Below are 20,020 nucleotides of genomic sequence, written 5' to 3' on the forward strand. Positions count from 1 at the left end.
CCAGGGGCAGTCGGTGGGCACAAACCAGATTGGATGCCACCTTTCCCACACCAGGCTTGAAGCAACAGCCCCCCAGTAATGTCTGGGCACCTTCCCCCACCCCTGGGGCTGGGTGCTGGCCACCTCTGCCATGTTGTCATTTGAATCTTTGTCCCAGTGGAGAAGGAAGCAGGAGACAAATTGATGCCCTTATGCCATCTAGCCTCCACCCTGCAGGACACCGGTTGGATGGTGTGGGTTCCGTAGCAAAGGGACCCATTGGTGATGTCTGCAGGGTGGGAGGGGCTGGGGACAGAGGCGTGCTTGCCACACCTGGGTGCAACTGAGCAATGCTTCCTTGAGAGTGGCGAAGAACTAGGACCATTCTTCTAGAACATTTTTCAGTGGCTTTCGGGTCTTTCTTAGCCAGCTCATTGGTGAGTCTGCGTGGAGAGGACTAGAATAACAAGCCACTTTTGGTGACCCCTAAAACCTCATTCTTTAGGCTGCTTTCTACTCTGTCACTGGGTAGGGGCAGACGCTGTCAACTACTGAGCTCTAATGACAAGGGGGGCCAAGTCCACAACTCCCCTGCCTTTGGAGCCTGAGGGAAGAAGCCAAGTATTATCAATCATCCTTGAGGACACCTGGCACATGGGGCAAATATGCACCCCCTTAATTTCCTAGAGCATGGCTTGGTGAACTATGGTCCAAAGGCCAAATCCAGCCTCATTCTGGACAGCCCAGGAGCTGAGAATGGTTTTTACATTTTAAAATAACTGAAAAAATAAAAACCAACAGGAAAAGAATATTTTGTGACAGGTGAAAATGATACAAAACTCACATCTCGGTGCCCATAAATAAAGTTTTATTAGAACACACTCGTGCTCATTTGTTTTCATTTTGTTTGTGGCAACATTTGCACCAGGACAGCAGCATTGAGTGGTTATAATAGCGACCAGGTGGCCTGCAAACTCAAAAATATTTTCCTACCTGGCCCTTTACAGGAAATATTTACCAAGCCCTGTCTTAGAGAAAAGGAAAATTTTGCACCTGTCTAGAATTGCCAAGAGGCCAGGAAGTTAACTATAGAAATTATAATGCATACGACCCTGTCACTGGTCTGTTTGTTCTGCAGCATTGCAGATGCTGTAGTTTTCATGGAGCTGGGAAAGAAAACAGTAAAGGAAGCTGTAAGTGCTGTATCCTGGAAGCAGTTGATCAGGAATTACCAATGTCCAGGAGTTAGGAGATCAGTCGTGCCCTCTTGGTTCTCAAATGTGGCTGCTGTGTCATTGTTTTTGAAATACAGACCCAAGGGCTGTACCTACAGGAGGTTTTAATTCAGTAGGTCAGGGGTGGGATACAGGCTTATATGGCTTTTTAACAGCCCCCCCCCCCACGTGATTCTGAGGGGTTGCCAACCTGCGTGAGACCTGGTTGGTGGAGCAGCTGTATGGCTCAGGACCACGGACAGCGCAGGTGCTGCCCTCATTGGGTGGGGGCCAAAGACGACACTCCACTGGGTCCTCTCCCCACCCTCAACGTTTGCACTGCCTCCTGGGACTGATGAGTCAGGCTCCCTCTGCCTCACCGTCAGAGACTCTCTCACTCAGAGAGTCTATTGCTGGGGACTGGAGACCATCAGCCCTCCCCAGAAGCCCCCCGCAGGCTCCCCTTCCTTCCTGTCAGCTTCCCGTGAGGACAGCTGAATGACAACATGGTGAGGCTTGGCCTCCTGCTCTGGGATGGGGCCTGTTCTCTTGGCTCTGGTCTCTCTCTCTTTCTCTCTCTCTCTCTGTTCTATTCCTCTCTCTTCATCTGTCTTTCAGCTCTGCCCACCTGCTGGTGGCCCCAAATCTTGGTGGTGGCTTTCATTGTGTCAGATGGGCTCGAGGATCTGGGTCAGACAATGATCGGGGTCACTGTTTCCTCCTGTGACATTCAGGGTCTTTCTCTATCCCTGTGCTGGCCTGGGAGTGGGCTGCTTGCTTTGGGGTGAGGGTTCTGGGATCATACAGTCTTAACCAGGGCTCTTCCTCTGCCCCTTCTACTCTCCGCAGTCCCCCAGGACCTGATGGATGTCTCCGTGAGCCACCTGCCATCCCTATGGCAACCCAGTCCCCGCAAATCGTCCTGCTCAGCCTGTTCACAGAGTGGCTTGGCTGACGGTGGCTCCGCCAATGGCTGCCACCATGAGAGGTATGAGGGGCTTGAGCTGTGGACACAGGGCACAGAAGGATTTACCAAATGTTTATAGATCCCTGTTGCTTGCCGTGCACTGAGGAGGAGTGACTTCAGAGGAGTGAACGTAGGCTGTGGAACCATCCGGGTGTAGGTTAAATCCCAGCCTTGGGAAGTCCTAGCTGTTCTCCGTCAGGATAAACAAGGTATGCTGCAGTAACCAACAGTCCTAATTGGCTTATTACAACAAAGGGTTATCACGCATGTCATGTATCCATCGTGGGTCAGCTCGGGACTCTGCTTCTACGTTAAAGAGCCAGGCTGATGAAACAGCCGCCATCCTGAATACTGCCAGGCACAGTGATGGGGGAAAGGTAGTCCTGGAGGGGCTTGAACCAGCAATGAAACGCTCCTGCCCGAATGCAGCACCTGTCGTTTCCACTCACGGCTTATTAATCCACAAGGGACCAGGAAGTGCAGTCCTCCCATGCTCCTGGAAGCCGGAAATCAGAAATATGACTTAAAGACAACCACACATGCCTCCCTTTGCTCCTCCACCAAATGGGGACAGTCACGTTTCCTTTACGTCGCTGTTGTAAGGACAAATCAATTAAGGATCTCAAATAGCCAGCAGGTGGTGCCTGGCACATGGTAATGTTCAATAAATGACACTTATTATTTTATTGTATGCAGTTAAATCCCCAGATCATCCCTTTCCTTGCCCATAGAACTTTAGTCTCTTTGGAACTACTCAGCCCATTCATATGAATGCTCTTGTTTCCCACTGAGCCTGCCTGGCCTGGCCTGGGAGAATGGAATCCTTTTTTCCTTGCTGGGCCTCTGTTCCAATGGGGGGTCCAGTCTCCAGCAGTAGGAGTGTGGGGGCTGGCATCACATTTTTGAGGTTATCTAAGCCCTGGATTTCGATGTGTGGTCTCTGGACCAGCAGCGTCAGCACCTGAACAGGTTCTAGTCCTTCATCCCAGACCCCCTGAAGCTGAATCTGCAGTGAACCACACCCCAACATCATGCCTGTGTTTTTCAGTCTGAGAAGCACTGATGTAACCGGAGAGTCTCACATCTTAATGTGTATGAGAGTCACCTGGGCGGGGTGGGGGGGGGCGTGCAGCAACACATGCTGGTTCCTGGACTACTTCCGAGAGGTCCTGATTGGCCTAGGAATCCACGTGTTGGAGAAATTCCAAGTGCTGCATGGGGTGGGGTCCATGGATTATTGAAGAATGCTGTTCTAACCTACCGTGTTTCCCCCAAAATCAGACCTAACCGGAAAATACACCCTAGCATGACTTTTCAGGAGGACATCCCCTGAACATAAGCCCTCATGCGTCTTTTGGAGCAAACCTTAATATACGACCCAGTGTTATTTTGGGGGAAACACGGTAGTACCCCCCTCACTGCATTTGCTTGTATACCTGGGTGGTGGGGAGCTCCCTGTCTTGCAGAGCCAAGTACAATGTGGCCCAGCTGTCATCATGAAGCTGTTGTCATGTAATCGGAGCAAGCCTGAGCCTCACTAACCTGAGAGCACAGAGAGGGTGGCTTTAATGTTTAATGCTTCCATGTGCACGACTGGCGGACTTTAGCCACGCCTCATCCCTGGTCTCCCCGGATTTTCCTGGGTGTGCCCTGGGATATTTTTCCTCTACTCTGTTCTTTGTAAGAATGCACCACACTCCCTTCAGCAGTCCTTGTTTTTTTCCAACAATGCTGGGGCCTTACTCCACTCTCCTCTTTCAGTCTCGCAAAAAGCCCCCCAGAACTCCCATGGAAGGAGAATCTCAGAGGTATCACCTACTTTTCAGTCAGCCAGACTCTGAATCCCGTTTGGTTCAGCTGGGTCACTTTATAAGTTAGATGCTTTCTGAAAGTGTCAGAACCCCACTTCACACTGGCTCAAGTCAAAAAGAAAATCTGTTGGGGCCGGGCCGGTGGCTCAGGTGGTTAGAGCTCCATGCTCCTAACTCTGAAGGCTGCCGGTTCGATTCCCACATGGGCCAGTAGGCTCTCAACCACAAGGTTGCCAGTTCTATTCCTCGAGTCCCACAAGGGATGGTGGGCAGCGCCCCCTGCAACTAAGATTGAGCATGGCACCTTGAGCTGAGCTGCGTCCCGGATGGCTCAGTTGGTTGGAACGCATCCTCTCAACCACAAGGTTGCCAGTTCGATTCCTCTACTCCTGTAAGGGATGGTGGGCAGCGCCCCCTGCAACTAGCAACGGCAACTGGACCTGGAGCTGAGCTGCGCCCTCCACAACTAAAACTGAAAGGACAACAACTTGAAGCTGAACGGCACCCTCCACAATTAAAATTGAAGGGACAACAACTTGACTTGGAAAAAAGGCCTGGAAGTACACACTGTTCCCTGTCCCCAACAAAATCTTTAAAAAAAAAAAATCTGTTGACAGAACTGAGAAGTCCAGACGTAGGGTAGCTTCAGGCATGGCTGGAACCAAATGCTCAAAACCGGATTTCTTGCTTTAGCCCTTGCCTCTGCTTGCCACTGTGATGGTTTCATTCTCCAGCAGGCCCTTCTATGCAATGGCCAAAATGGATCCCAACAGCCACTGCCCCATATCCCACTTGCTTAGGAACTCAGAGAAAAGAGTATCTGTTTCCTCCTTGTTCCAACAGAAGCCCCAGGGCTGACTGTCACTGGCTCAGGTTGGATCACATAACCATCTCTGACCCAATCACTGAACCTGAGTAGAATCAGCCAGGGCAGAAGCATAGAAACAGAGAGTTGATGGGGTCGGGGGGGGGAGCTCCCAGCGGATAACAGGAGGGGCAGTGAAGCCACATGGGCAGAGACAACACCCCACAGTCCCTCTGACAGTCTGGTTTTATCTGCCCCTAGGGATAACGAGTTGTGCTCCTCTGCAGGGCACCTGGGCGGTGTGTGGCTCTGTCCTAAGGATCTCCTTATTTTTCCACCTGCAGGGCTCCACTGAAGCTTCTCTGTGACAACATGAAGTACCAGATCCTTTCCAGAGCCTTCTACGGATGTGCGTATTGTCCTTATTTGCCATGGTGGTCTCCAGGGAGCATTCATGGAGTGCCTGGCGCACGCCAGCACGATCGGGGGAGGGAGCCTGGCTCTCGGGTGTGACCCTGTGCTCCCTCTTTCCTTGATGTCTATTTTGGGTGAAGTTACATTAGCCTCTCTGAGCCTCAATTTCCTTATGTACAGATTGGGGGTAAATTTTATCCCTTGGTCCTATGAAAGGGCAGTGAACAGTGGGGTTCCTTGGTGGCAGGGGTTTGGTTTAATTACTGTCGCATTCCCAGTGCCCACCTTAGAGGGCTGGTTTTCAGGATTAGATGAGAAACATGTATAAAGGCCTCCTACTGTATTTCCCCCAAAATAAGACCGAGCCAGACCATCAGCTCTAATACATCTTTTGGAGCAAAAATTAATATGACTCAGTATTATATTACATTATATTATGTTATATTATATTATATTTATTATATTACATTATATTATATTATAATAAAGACCCATTCTTATATTACAGTAAAATAAGACCGGGTCTTATATTAATTTTTGCTCCAAAAGACACATTAGAGCTGATGGTCCGGCCAGGTCTTATTTTCGGGGAAACACAGTAGCACCCAGCATTGCATGGCATAGCTGCTCAATAAATGCCAGTTCCTTTCTCCAGTGGGCAGAAGAGTAAAGTGGCCTGATCCCTTCCCAAAAACTTAAAAAGTAAATTTATAATACATGTACTCTGATTTTTTCCGTTTAACAAATTAGGAAACTAAAGCACAGGGAAGTGAAGTAACTTGACCAAGGTCACACAGCTCATAAGCAACAGAGCTGGGACTCAAATTCAGGCTTGCCTGACTGCAAAGGCTCTGTTTTTCCCATTCTGCTATGTTGATTCGTAGCAGGTTTTATTTCCTCAGCCTTACAAGCCTAGATGGGGGATAGAAAATGTGTGTATCTCCAGGGATTCTAGAAAAGTATTAATATTACTACATCGTGAATGGGCCTGCAAAATAGTAGGGCATTATCTCCGAGTGTTGGAGAGGCCGGGAAAGCGTGAGCTCCCCAAGATCAGGGCTTTGCCTGTTCTGTTCCCACCCATCCCCAGTGCGTAATGCAGGGCTTGGCATGCAGCAGGCCTTGGGTGAGTATTTACGGAATCCAAACAGGATTGCTTCCTGGAGGAAGGGGTGGGTATTGAGACGGTGTCTTGAATGATGTCATCCCACAATGTGGCTCATCCCTGATGATGGTTTAGAGCCCAGGTTCTAGAGCCAGGCAACGTGGGTTCAAATCCCAACTCCATACTTCTTAGCAAAACGACTTGGGCAAGTGATGAGACCCGTGTGTGCCTTGGTTTCCCCACGGGGATAATAAGCATACCTGCTTCCTAGGGTTGTGGTGAGAATTCAATGAGTTAAGTTGTGTGAGCTGCAGGAACAGCTCCCCGGCACATCATGTGGGCTGTATGAACGTTAGCCATTGTGTCCTCATGCCATCAGCTTCGGGATTATCCCCATTGTTGGTGGGGGCGAGTCCTCAGGCTCTGGGAGGTCCAGAGACCGCTCTGGGAGTTAAGGATGGGGTGGGGGGAAGAGACAGAAGGAAGGGGCACAGTCCAAACCAACCGGCTGGCGTTTGCTGAGTGCCTCCAGTGTGTCGGGCTCTGCACTGTGCCTTCCAGGTGCCCAGGGTGGAGCAGATCAAGGGTGGCAGGTTGGCAGGCATTCTTTGAAGAGTGCAGGGCCATCTTTGCAAGTAAACCAGGTGGCCTCAGCATCTTCTCAGTTATACCTCACCAGGACCTTCTCTATCCAGCTGCAATTTGAATGCGAGTCTTCCATTCTCTTTCTGTCTTGGCGTAGATTGGAGGCACCCAGAGACAGTGAAGCCACAGAGTCAGTCGCCCCTTTCTGCCTGGCCCTTCTCTGCCTCCAGCCTGTGAACTAAATGCCATGGTTCCAGCATTGGAGCTGATGTCACCCTGACCAAGGCTGAGAACGGTGATAGGACCTCCCCAGGGTCACAGAGCTGTTAAACAGTCAAGCCAGCAAGTGACCTCACCCCTCCAAGCCAAACCTTTCTTATCTGAAAAAGAGGGATGATGGGAATTTCCTGGGTCACGAGGGTTCACGGAGATTGTGGACAGCACTTTGGAGACTCTGTGAGACGAGGCAAGGAGGGTTGGACGCTGGACGGTGACCCTTTCCCTCCCCCCTTCCCTGGCAGGGCTTGCCTACTGCCGACACCTGTCCACTGTGAGGACCCACCTGTCAGCACTGGTCAATCACATGATCGTGTCTCCAGACTTGCCCTGCGATGCTGGAAACGGGCTGACGGCTGGGATCTGGGAGCAGTACCTTCAGGACAGCACAGTAAGGCTTGGCCTGGCGTGGCCTGCTGTGGGCCAGAGACTTGGGGGGGAGAGGGGCGTCTGGTCACCTGAGGAATAGACCCTTCTGCTTGTGGGGACTTAAGGATGTCGTGACATCGTTGGCTTCTGTGCGCCCAAATTGAAGGCCCCCTCCTCCTCTTGAGAGTTCCAAGACCCATAGCTCATTTCTGCCCATTGGGGTGAAGACCCAGGAAGATGGGAAATACATATGCTTGCCTGGATGGCGGAAGGGGTGAATCAGTCACTAAGCATTTATTAAGCACCATTTGTATGCTCGGTCCTGCACAAGGTGCTGTGGTCCCCAGCCAGAGGGAATTTACAATCCAGTTGAAACTTCTTAGACTGATGAGAGTAGCTAAGTCAGAGGGAGGCAGCTGGAGCAAGGAAACCCCCACCACTGTCAGAAACTTTTTCTCCCACTTCTGTCTTAGGGCCTATAATTATACCAGAAGATATTTCACCAGGAATTGCTTTCTAAGATTTTATTAGAATACAAATGTCCCTGGAAGGAATATGTTTATGTTTGAAGTTTCATAGTCAAGTAGTTTGGGAAATATGATTCAACAGCAGGGTTTCTCAGAACCTTGGCTGTGCTAATACGTTTGTCACTCTGAAACCTATTAGCACAGCCAAGGTTCTGAGAAATTTGGGGCATGTGGGAAATCACATGGAACAGTCCCTCAAATGTATGTGGCCACAGAAACGTTTGTTTGAAAAGTACCTCCCATGGCTGGGGGAAGGCGGAATCTACTCTGAGAAACAGTAGTTTAAGTGCTGCCAAGAGCAGCCATTCAGAGGAGAGACCTGTTTCCTCCTTGCCGGATGAATCTAGTGGATCAGTTAGCTGGGTGTCTTTCCACTCGGGGTCTGGGGAGACCAGGCTGGTGAGCACCTGGGTCGGGCTGCCCCCGCCCACACACTGGGGGAGGGGCTATTTTGTGCCTCCACCTGGGAACACCAGGGGACTCCGTGAGAAGAACGCACTGGTTCCCGAACCTGAACAAGCAGAAGGGTGGTTTTACATTTTCGCCGAAAATAGTTGTTGTTTTAAATTACAGGAGGAATGCCTAGTTCCTGCAACAATTCAAAGAACGAAGAATGCAGGCGTATAGAATACAAATTTTTAAAATATTGTCTCCCTGCTACACTCCTCTACTTCTTGTCCCCTGAATTAACGAGTAGTATCAGTTTCGTGTAGATCCTTTCATAAGCATTTTCTCTGCCTATACATCAATACATACATCTATATAGCTATATCTGTAACTCTTATTTTTAAAAAAATGAGGTGACATATGTGCATTTTAAGTGACCAACTTTTATATCAAGGATATCTTTCAGATCTCTAGGCGAAACGTTGACTCTTAGCATTGTAGCACCTCACAGATGGGTGGACCATAATTTATTCAAATCTTCCCCTAATGCTAGACAACTGGCCTCTCCCCGTCACCTTTCAAAAGTTATTTCAAGCAATGCTACAGTCGACATCTCAAAGCACATACCTTTCCGTACTAGTGCTTTCATTTCGAGGGTAGATTCCTAGAAATAAAATTGACTGAGGCACATTTAACATTTAAACAGATAATGGCCGCTTACTTTCTCGAAGGGTTGTGATCACGTTCATAATCCCGGCAATCTATGAGAATGCACAGCTCAGGAAGAATTTAAAAGATGTTTAGACTTCTGGGCTCCCCGCCAGCATTACAGAATTTAGGATCTCTGGACGTGGAGCCAAGAATGTATAGTTTTTGGAAGTTCCCCAAATGCCTCTAGTGATCTCCCCCAATTTGGGAGGCACCAGTCTAAGGGGAAATGGGTTTAAACACAATCAATTAGTCAAAAGGAGTATTTTTCATCTAACGTTTTGCAACCCTTTCACAACCGGTTTCGCCAATGTTGGCTTCGTTGTGGTATCAGGGTACACGCTGCAGTAACAAACCCTCCCCACTATCTGGCAGCACAGAGGCATGCGCACTTAACAGTCCTGGGTGGGCATTCCTGCTAAGTGGGCATCTCTGCTCCCTCCAGAAGAATCTTTCAGTTTTGTGGCCCCGCCATCCTCCACTGACTAGTGGTCATCTACCTCCAGGCAGCAAGGGGGGAATGGAGAGCATAAGGGGAGGTCACCTGCTTCTTCCAAGCCCTGGCCTGGAAATGGCTTACATCACTGCCTCTCACATCCCATTGGTCAGAACCCAGGCACTTGGCCACACCTAACTGCAAGGGAGACTGGGAAATGGAGTCCAGCGATGGGCTCCAGAAGAGAACATGGATTTTTGGTGAAGAGTTAACAGCCTCAGCCATAAATACTAGTTCTCTGATTTTTAAACAGCTTGAACAAGGCCGTCTACGTAATATGAATAAAAATTCCTACCGGGACAAAAGAATGGCTGGTTTTGCCATTGGGATTGGGTATATCTAAGACTAGCGTTAAGATGTGAAATATGCTTTTAATTTTGGAATGTGAAATAAAGAGGTGAGAAGAAACAGCACCGCAGTGACCTTCATAGTTTTCCACGCAGTTTTTACACACACTTTTCACACACTCACACACACACACACACACAACCTTCTGGCCCCCCAGCTAATTGTAACTGCAAAGCCTTTGCCTGGAAATGAGTTTTCAAAAAGAAAGAGGACAAGTCTCCACAATAGAGCAAACAGTTGTTAAAGCCATCTGAGTGTGCACAAAAGGGATTAGTCTATGAGGGACCAGCTGCAAACGTTCATTGTAGATTAATTTGCTTTAAAACAATTTTCTTAGAGCTGAGTCAAAATGAATAACTCCAATATGATACTCCCCTATCAGCACAGTACACAAAATTGGCTGAAAATTAAGTAGAAATGTAAGTTCATTATATACCAGCCTTTCTTTTTCTTCTTTTCACAAAAACGGGTTCTCACCAGACATGTTCCGCATCTTGTTTTGTTTTGTTTTTTTTTCTCCACTTAACAGTACTCATTGAGTATCTTTTTGTGTAGGTTCCCAAGGATGCACTTCCTGCCCTTTTTACTCTCTGTGCGGTATTTCCATGTAGAGGTGCACTGTTCCCCCACTGGTGGGCACCTGGGGGGTTCCCAGCGTTTTGCTGTCTTGATGGCACAATGGATATCTGGGTACAAATGGCTTTGCTCGTTCGCACCATGATCTTTGAGGGCAGGTCCGAGAAGCGGTACTGCTGGGTCACAGAGTCCACTCCTGCTTCTCTGTTGACCAAACCCTCTCCTCTCCCCCTCCTACAGAGTTACGAGAAGCAGGAGCTGCTGCGTCTCATCTACTACGGGGGTATCCAGCCCGAGATCCGCAAGGCTGTGTGGCCCTTCCTCCTGGGCCACTACCAGTTCGGGATGACGGAGGCAGAAAGGAAGGAGGTCGGTTACCCCCGATGGGCCCTGGGGTCCTTGGCAACAAAAGGAGCCACGTACTGTGGGGCTGGGGAGCCCTGGTCCCATGTGGGACCAAGATGGGGCAGGGAGATGTGGGGAGTCAGGCGGCTTGAGGCTGTCCAACAGAAATACAGCACAAGCCACAGATGTCCTTTTTAAAAACAAACTTTTTATTTTGAGATAATTCTAGATTTATATGCAGTTGTAAGAAAAGATGCAGAGAGATGTCGTGTATCCTTTATCCAGTTTCCCCTGATGGTAACATCTTGTAAAACTATGGTATAATATCACAACCAGGGTGTTGTGTGTGTGTGTGTGTGTGTGTCTGTGTGTGTGTGTGTATTTAGTTCTCTACGATTTTATCACGTAGGTTTGTGTGTCACCACCACAGTCAACATACTGGACATGTTTAGTGTTACAAGGGTCCTCAATTTATCCTTTTGTAGCCACACCAGTTTCCCTCGCACTTACCCTTGCCCCTAACCCTTGGCCACCACTGACCTATTTTCCATTCCTATGATTGTCATTTTGAAAATAGTATATAAATGGAATCATACAGTATGTCACCTTTTGGGGTTGACTTTTCTCACTCAGCATAATTCTCTGGCGATCCATCCAAGTTGTTGATTCATTTTTATGGCTGCGGAGTGTTTCATGGTATGGATACCCCACAGTGTGTGTTAGCTGTCTGCCTGCGGATGGACGGGTGGGTTGTTTCCAGTTTTTTGGCTGTTATAAATAAAGTGGAAATGAACGTTCGTGTACAGGTTTTCTTGTGAGCATAAATGATCATTTCTCTGGGATAAATGCTCAAGAGTGCAATTGCTAGGTCATGCGGTTGGCTTTATAAGAAACTTACAAATGCTTAGTTTTGCATGCTTAGTTTTATAAGGAATTTCCAAGTTGCAGTGGCCGTACTGTTTTATCTTCCCACCAACAATATACGAGTGATCCACACCTGTGTCCGGGCCAGGCTTTAGTGCTGACATGATTTTTTATGTTAGCCGCTCAGACGGGTGTGTAAATGCTATTTCATTGTGGGTCTAATGTGCGTTTCCCAACTGGCCAGTGATATGGAACGTCTCTGCAAATGCTTCCTTATCATCTTTGTATCTTTGTAAAATGACCGCTAATGTCTTCTGTCCATTTTCGAATTGAATTGTTTGGTTTTTCACTGTTGCGTTTGAGAGTTCTTTAAATACTGTAGATATTCTTTGGTAGATATATGATTTGCCAATATTTTCTCCTAGTCCCTACCTTGTCTTTTCGTCTTCTGAACTGGGTCTTTTGCAGAACAAATTTTCAAATTTTTGATGAGGTTCGATTTAATCAATTTTTCCTCTCTGGATTGTGCATTTGGTATCAAGTCTAAGAACTTTTTGCCTATATCCTGAAGATTTTCTCCTATGTTTTCTTAAAATTTTATAGTTTCCCTTTTTACATTTAAGTCTGTGATCCATTTTGAGTCCTTTTTTTTCTTTTTTTGTATACAATTTTTTTGGTATACATTTTTTTGGTATACATGTGTTGTTTAGGTCAAGGTTCATTTTTTTACCTGTGGATGTCCAATTGCTCCAGCACCATTTGTCAAAAAGGCTATCTTTCCTCCATTGAATTGCTTCTGCACCTTTGTTAAAAATCAGTTGGACATATTAGTTGGGTCTTCTATTTCTGGATTCTCTATTCTGTGCCATTAGCATATGTACCGCACTATAATTAGTAATCTTCTGCTAATATCACACTGTCTTGACTGTAGCACATATGTAATTTTAAATGTCATAGTGATTACATTTTTAAAAGTGAAAAAAAACAACAGATGCAATTAATATTTTTAAACTTTTTATTTTGAAAGAATTATAAGTTCACAAGAAGTTGCAAAAATAATACAGAGATTTTGTGTAACTATTGCCTGGCTTTCCCCAATAGAAGCATCTTACAGAATTGTAATGCATTAGCAAACCAGGACGCAAACAACAGCACAATTCCACTAGCGAAACTACAGACCTTACTAAGATTTGCCTCTACTCACGTGTGTGCACGCATCTGTCATTTCATCAAAGGAAAATTAATTTTAATAATATATTTTACTTAGTCCAGTATATCCAATATGTTATCATTTCAGCATGTATCAATATAATAATTACCAATGAGATATTTTACATTCTTTTATTTGTACTAAATTTTCAAAATCTGGTGGTCCAGGTTTTGTACATGATACTCCATATCCACGTACCATCTAGGCTGTTATTAACTAAATATTTGTCTTTATATTGACCTGCTTAGAAGTTTACATAACTTATTTAAAAGGATGTTTTATGTCCCTACTGTCAATGGAAAACTAATATGACTTTCCATAAATAGAAGGACACTATAAAAATAAATAGAATATGACAAAATGATATAATTCAGTTCTATCTAGATGCCCCAGCCGGCCTGAGGCCTGCTCTCTCTTTGTTAAAAAGGGAGATTATTACAAAGTGGTAAGGACATGTTGAAGACACAGTGGCACCAGACTGGCCCGCCTCCTAACCAGAAAAGTTGAAGATGGAAATTTTCTCACATTGTGGGGCCACCTGAGGAGGGCGGCCTGTGCCAGCGAACTGTCTAAATCATCTTGGTGCCAGCCTGAGGCCTGTGTGTGCTTCACCCCATGCCTGGTGCATTCCTGGGCAGACAGTAACCGAGAAATCCAGTGTGTCAGGTCCTGTGCTCAGGACTGGGGACCCAGAGGTGCGTCAGATGAGGTCCTTGCCCGCTGAGTGGGGCACATGCAGTCACATGGTGGGAAGCCCAGGGGCTGTAAGATCACGCTGTAGGCGCCTATGCCAGGCAGAAGGCTACCTGAATTCTTTGAAGGAATTGCTTCTCAGGCAAGGAGGGTGAGGAAGGGACTTTAGGAAGAGGGGACAGCAAGAACAAATCCCTCGAGGAGACACTTGTGAGGTGGGGTGTATGTGGGGAAAGGCAGACGGGCGTGGTGGGTGTGGGCAGCTGGAACATAGAGGCCAAGGGCTGTGGGGGCAGCAGTGAGAGGTGGGGCTGGAGAGGAAACTAGGATGGTGACTCGGAGGGGCCAGGCTGTGACAAGTGGGCACCTGGAAGTAGGCTGCGACCTGGGGTCGTCCAGGTGCAGGCATGGAAGCCCAGCCTGGCCTGGCAGTGGAAATGGGAAGGTGGGTGTGCATGAGTCTTCAGGAGGTTGGCGGTTGGAAGCCACTAAGGACAGGCCCTTGGGCAGAGTGGACCCAGAGCCTCTCCGGAAGCCCTGAAGAGCTAAAGGATTCCCTGCCCCTCCCAACCCTGGCACAGGGAAGGCTCCCTACCCTCTCTCTTCCTCTTCCTGCCCCTCCATACCCTTCAATCAGCTCGTCTGCCCCATCTGTGCCCAGAGGTCTGGCAGACGTAGAACCTCAGTTACCTGGGCTGTGTAACACGGAAACAACATAAGCTCCCCTCCTCCCTGCTGAAATCCCGTGAGGTAAAAGCTTGAAATCCGTGGCACTTCTATAAGGCCACTGCTATAAATACAGGAAAGGGTCAGTTTTATTCATCTTTGTATCGTCACCACCAAGCCCCATACTGGGCACATCGGAAGCCCTTAGTAATCACATCGAGTGAGTGGATGAATGGACGAAGGGAACATCTTGCTCCTCTTGTATCCCATATGACTAGCTTGATGCCTAGCACATAGTAGGTACTTACCAAATTAAGTGGATGAATGAGGAAGGAGAGAGTGAATGTAGTAAAGAAGGAAAGAAAACAGTTTTCTCTCTTCAGTATTCCCAAGGCTTAGTACACTGCCTGGTACAGCAGGGGCTCAACAAATATTCGAATGTGTGAATGAATGAATGAATGAATGAATGAATGAATGAATGAATATAGGAAGGAAAGAAGGAAGGAAGGGGACAAAAAGGTAGTGTTGCTCACTGCTGTGTATCCTCAGGACCTAGCCAGTGCCTAGCACATAGCAGGTGGTCAGTTGATGTCTGTTGGATGTTACTCCATGAATGTTGGGTGAGTGTTTCCAGGGCTCAGGGTCTCCAGTCAGAGCCACCATCTTCCTGGTGGGGGCTGGCTCTCCCTGGGGGGTCCCAGCATTTCGAATGACCTTGTATCTGCCCTGGCAGGTGGACGAGCAGATTCATGCCTGCTATGCACAGACCATGGCTGAATGGCTGGGCTGCGAGGCAATCGTGCGGCAAAGGGAACGGGAGTCCCACGCGGCTGCCCTAGCCAAATGCTCGTCAGGGGCCAGCCTGGACAGCCACCTGCACCGGATGATACACCGGGATTCCACCATCAGCAATGAGGTGATGGGCGGCTCACCTCAGGGAGCCAGGGGTAGGAGTGGGGAGGGGCAAGATCTGCCTCATCAGGCTGTTGTAGGAATGGTGAGGGGTGGGTGCCTGGGACCTTGGGACAGAGTCTCACCCTTAGTTTGTGGGTAGAAGGTGACTTTGGAGTCTGACAGACCTGAGTTTGAACTCCAGCCCCACCATTTTCTAGCTCTGGGGCCACCGGCAAGCACCCTTACTTCTGGGCCTCAGCTTCTTCATCTGTAAAATGGGAATAATCATTTACAGGAGAGGTTTGTGTGTAGCCCAAACAAGATAGTGTGTATAAAGCACCTAGCACAGTGCTAGACTTTCATGTATCAACAAATCCTTATTGAGTACCTGCCATGTGCCAGGTACTTATCAAGAGTATTCTAGAATGTCAAGAGTGCTGAAGTGACTAAGTCAGACATATCTGTCCTCATAGCATCTCCAGTGTAGCAGCCCAAAGTAGGAACTGAGAAGCAAGTTAATTCTCTTTACTAGTGACGTATCAGCCACCAATTGCCACACTAATACTGCATAGGGCACAACCCCCAGAAGTCAGTGACTTGCAACAATACACATTTATTTGTACTCGTCAGCCTGTGGCCAGCAGGGCCGTTCTGTTCTGAGCAGGGCTGGGTGGGCTCAGTCTTGTACCTTCTGTCAGTAACTGGTCAACTGAAAGGTTTGGTGACCTTCCCTGAGCTCTCTCACCTGCCTGCGGTGACTCGGCTCTCCTCCCGCAGGCTAACTGGGTATGTCATCAGAGACAATGCAGGTCATAGAGAGAGATAGACACAAGCACCTTTTAAGCCTCTGTCCAGGCCATTTTGCTAACATCCCATTGGCTGAAGCAGGTCACATGGCCAAGCTGGCCTCAGAAAGGGCAAGACTAGAAGTTAAAGGGCAAAAAGCGTGTATACAGAGAGGGAAGTAAAACATTGGGCCATTTAGACACCGAGTTCTCTGAAATATTAACCAGAAGTCTTGCATACATGGCAGATAAAGGTGGGGTCTTCCAGTTGCAGGGGTGGGAGGTGGAAACCCAGCGGCTGGTGTGGCCTCTGAAGAGGCTCCAGGGAGGGGAAGTGAGAGGACCCCCACTTTCATTTTACATACAGAAAGCTGAGGCCCTGACAGGGGACTTGCTGGAGTCAGGAATAAGGAGAAAACTATAGGCTTCCTGACGCCCAGCCCAGGAGCCCCTCCTGAGCTCCGTGCAGGGCCCCTGAGCCGGAATGATGCAGCCTCACCCATGCTCCCTCCTGCCTCTTTTTCTCGCAGTCCTCCCAGAGCTGCAGTTCTGGCCGCCAGAACATCCGTCTGCAGAGCGACTCCAGCAGCAGCACACAGGTGACCTTCCAGACGCCCTGTGCCCTCCCCACCCATCCCTCTCCACCCAGTCTTGGGTAATGGCATTGGCTGTCCATCATCTAAGGTCACCTATGGTTTATTTGTTTTCGCTTTTTATACTAGCTGTAAAAGTTGAGTATCTAGTTACATGAGTAATATATGAATTTATTCTCCCTGTAAAACAAAATCCAAATACTGCAGAGAAAGCTAAATTTGGCTTTGACGGTCCTTAATTCCCTCTTGTCCTCCCTAGAAATAACCCTGCTATTACCAGTTTGCTGTGTATCTTCCAGACCCTTCTGTATGCCTTTACTCACACGGAAATATGTACACAGTATGTAGACAATATTCTGCAATGTTTGGTAGTCTTAAAATTTCTATGTAAATGCCATTATATATGTATTGTTCAACAACTCTGCCTTTCATTTAGTGAGAAGGGATATTAATTCAATCTTATTCACCTTTAAAGAAAAAAGCAAAGTGCAAAACATGTGCATACTATGTCACTTTTTGTGTAAAAAGCAGAAATATTAGTGAGTGCGTGTATTTGCTTCTCTTTTCAAAAACAATGGAAGGATAAACCGGAAACTAATCAAAATGGTAACCTATGGAAGGTGGGGGCAGGGAAAGAAGGTACATCTCCCTTAATATAGCTAGTTTTCTAGTTTCAACTTTGGGGATAGGTAAATTATTTTATATAATTTAAAGCAATTAAAAAGAAATTTAAAAAGCAAAAACACTTGAAACTAACAGTAAATGAAGTTGGTGACAAGAAGTTTTCAAGTGACATGGGCTTATACTATTTTATACAGTCTGTCCTTGATGGGCTATAGCCAAAAGACACAAAGAACCACAAATAATTTTTGAGACGTATTCTGGAGATTTTTTTCCATAGTATTTTATGTATTGTTGACTTTTGAGCAACATGGGTATGAAATGCGCGGGTCCACTTACACATAGATCTCTTTCAATAAATACATACAATACTGTAAACCTATTTTCCCTTCCTTACAGTTTTCTTAACATTTTAACATTTTCTCTAGCTTACTTTATTGTAGGAATACAGCATATAATGCATCTAATGTCCAAAATATGTTAAGCAACTGTTTATGTTATCGGTAAGGCTTCCAGTTAGCAGTAGGCTACTTATAGTTAAGTTTTTGAGGAGTCAGAGTTATGCTTGGATTTTTGACTGCATTAGTAGTTGGCGCCCCTAACTGCTGCATTGTTTAAGAGTCAACTGTACATCTAACTACTTTAGGAAATGGACCCATAATCATCAACCAAGTGGATATAATATGCTTTGTTCAACCTGTTCCTTATGTTGTTAACTAATATTTTACTTTAAAAAATGACGTGCACAGAAGTTTTTATGATGATAGGTATTTTCCTCCAATTTCAACTCCGTAGTAATCCCTCCACAGAGTCAAAGCTTTTTTGTTTCTTTCTGGATTATTCGATGCATTTCCATGCATGCAGGTCACTTTTTTGTTCTTCACAAATGGGAGCATATATGAACCCTGGTTCTGCCTCACTCTTTTTACTGACTGTATAGTATTCCACTGCTTGTATGTTCTATATTTGAATCAATCCCCTGTTGATGAATATTTAGGTTATTCCTGGAAGCAGCACCTCAGTGTCCACCCTAGTGCATCTGTCTTTGTGCACTTTGTCTTCAGGTGTTCGAGTCTGTGGACGAGGTGGAGCAGGTGGAGACCGAAGGCAGGTTGGAGGAGAAACAGCCCAAGATCCCCAATGGGAACCTGGTGAATGGCACCTGCTCCCCGGACTCCGGCCATCCTTCCTCCCACAACTTCTCCTCGGGCCTCTCGGAGCACTCGGAGCCCAGCCTGAGTACGGAGGACAGTGTCATGGACGCCCAGCGGAACGCTTCCCTGGTGCCTCGACCTGGGGACAGCAGCGTGGATGATGGGCAGAGCAGCGAAGCCACCACTTCCCGGGACGAAGCTCCCCGGGAGGAGCTGGCCGTGCAGGACAGCCTGGAAAGCGACCTCCTCGTCAACGAGAGCATGGACGAGTTCATGTCCATCACCGGCAGCATGGACGTGGCTCTACCTGAGAAGGAGGGCTCTGTGATGGAGGGCTGGGGGGCCGGTGAGGTGGAGAAGCACAGCCAGGTAGACAGCGAGGATAACCTCTCAGAGGAGCCGGAGATGGAAAGTCTCTTCCCCGCCTTGGCGTCCCTGGCCGCAAGCACTCCCGCCAACAACGAGACGTCCCCCGTGTCTTCCAGCGGTGTCACCTACTCTGTAAGTCTCTAGGATTCTCCTCCACTCAATTTTCTATGGCTGTGTGAGGGAGGAAGTACCCCACAAACCTCAGTGATCCAGAACGACCTCTGGTTCGTTGCATTTCCATCACACAAAGGGTTCACTGTGGAAATCATGTGGGGGACGAGATAATACATGTAATACTTAAAGAACACGGACTTTGCAGTCAGTCAAATCGTTCTGGCTTCACATTCCAGCACAGGTGCGTCACTTTGTTTTTCTGAGCCTGTTTTCTTATCTATCTGGTACCTTCCTTCCTGAGTTGTTTTCAGAATGAGTGAGCCCAGGCCTCCATGCCTGGCACACACTCCATCAGCAGCAGCAAGAGGGGGAGTATCTCGGTTAATACTCAGGTCCGACAGCTTTTAAATATTCACGTTTGCTTGCTGGCCAGAAAGTCCAAGCCAGAGGACGTCAACTGAAAGGGAGGTCTTCGGAGCCAGGCACTGTGTGTCCGTTTTTTTTTAAAGAACTTATTTCTATCAGAGATATACATGCCTGTTGTTGAAAAAGTTAAACACTCAGACAAGGCTGGATACAAAAAGCCAGAGTTACCTATTCCACCTGCCCCCAGTTAGTGCCCCCCAGAGGCAATAGTCGTGACTTATTCTGCCCAGATTATCTGGCATTTACCCTGTCTCTGTAAATGCTCGTATTGCTACTTCTTGGTTGTTTTTCAGTTTTTCTTCAGTTGTAGGCATTATCTGTTGGCTTCCCACTATGGAAGAAGAGGATTTGGCCCTCTTCCTTCCCCACATCCTCTTCTCATACGAGACACCTTCCCATCCCCATCCATCCAATATAGTGAAAATAGTATGTTTATTATATTAATTAAATAACTAATCAGTTGTTTACATTATTATAATAATATAATATATACACCATTTAGTCAGCTGTAGTTATGTTTTCGCTCCTGCAAGAAAATTGTGATTTTCTTAAATGTTTTCATTTTCTAGTCTCTGCTTCCTTTTTCTTATATGTTGTTAATTCACCCCCCCACACACACACACACAAACTCTTTGCCAGTTTTCTAACTCTCTTCTGGAAAACATTCAGATAGATCAGGTTTTGTAGTTGTTTTGTATGACTGAAGAATTCTAAGAGCC

At 47.2% G+C, this 20,020-nt stretch overlaps 1 protein-coding gene across 1 annotated transcript in view; it reads left to right on the plus strand.

Annotated features, from left to right (window-relative positions):
* SGSM1 (small G protein signaling modulator 1) overlaps nt 1-20,020 on the plus strand; it is an 82,144-nt gene that overhangs the window by 45,522 nt on the left and 16,602 nt on the right. The window contains exons 13-19 of the mRNA XM_081037472.1: nt 2,043-2,181; nt 5,121-5,185; nt 7,402-7,547; nt 10,808-10,936; nt 15,079-15,261; nt 16,555-16,623; nt 18,303-18,893. Of these exons, the coding sequence (XP_080893598.1) occupies nt 2,043-2,181; nt 5,121-5,185; nt 7,402-7,547; nt 10,808-10,936; nt 15,079-15,261; nt 16,555-16,623; nt 18,303-18,893 (1,322 nt within the window). The remainder of the gene's footprint in view (nt 1-2,042; nt 2,182-5,120; nt 5,186-7,401; nt 7,548-10,807; nt 10,937-15,078; nt 15,262-16,554; nt 16,624-18,302; nt 18,894-20,020) is intronic.

The sequence above is a fragment of the Rhinolophus hipposideros genome (assembly GCF_964194185.1).
Source record: "Rhinolophus hipposideros genome assembly, chromosome: 24".
Lineage (NCBI taxonomy): Eukaryota > Metazoa > Chordata > Mammalia > Chiroptera > Rhinolophidae > Rhinolophus > Rhinolophus hipposideros.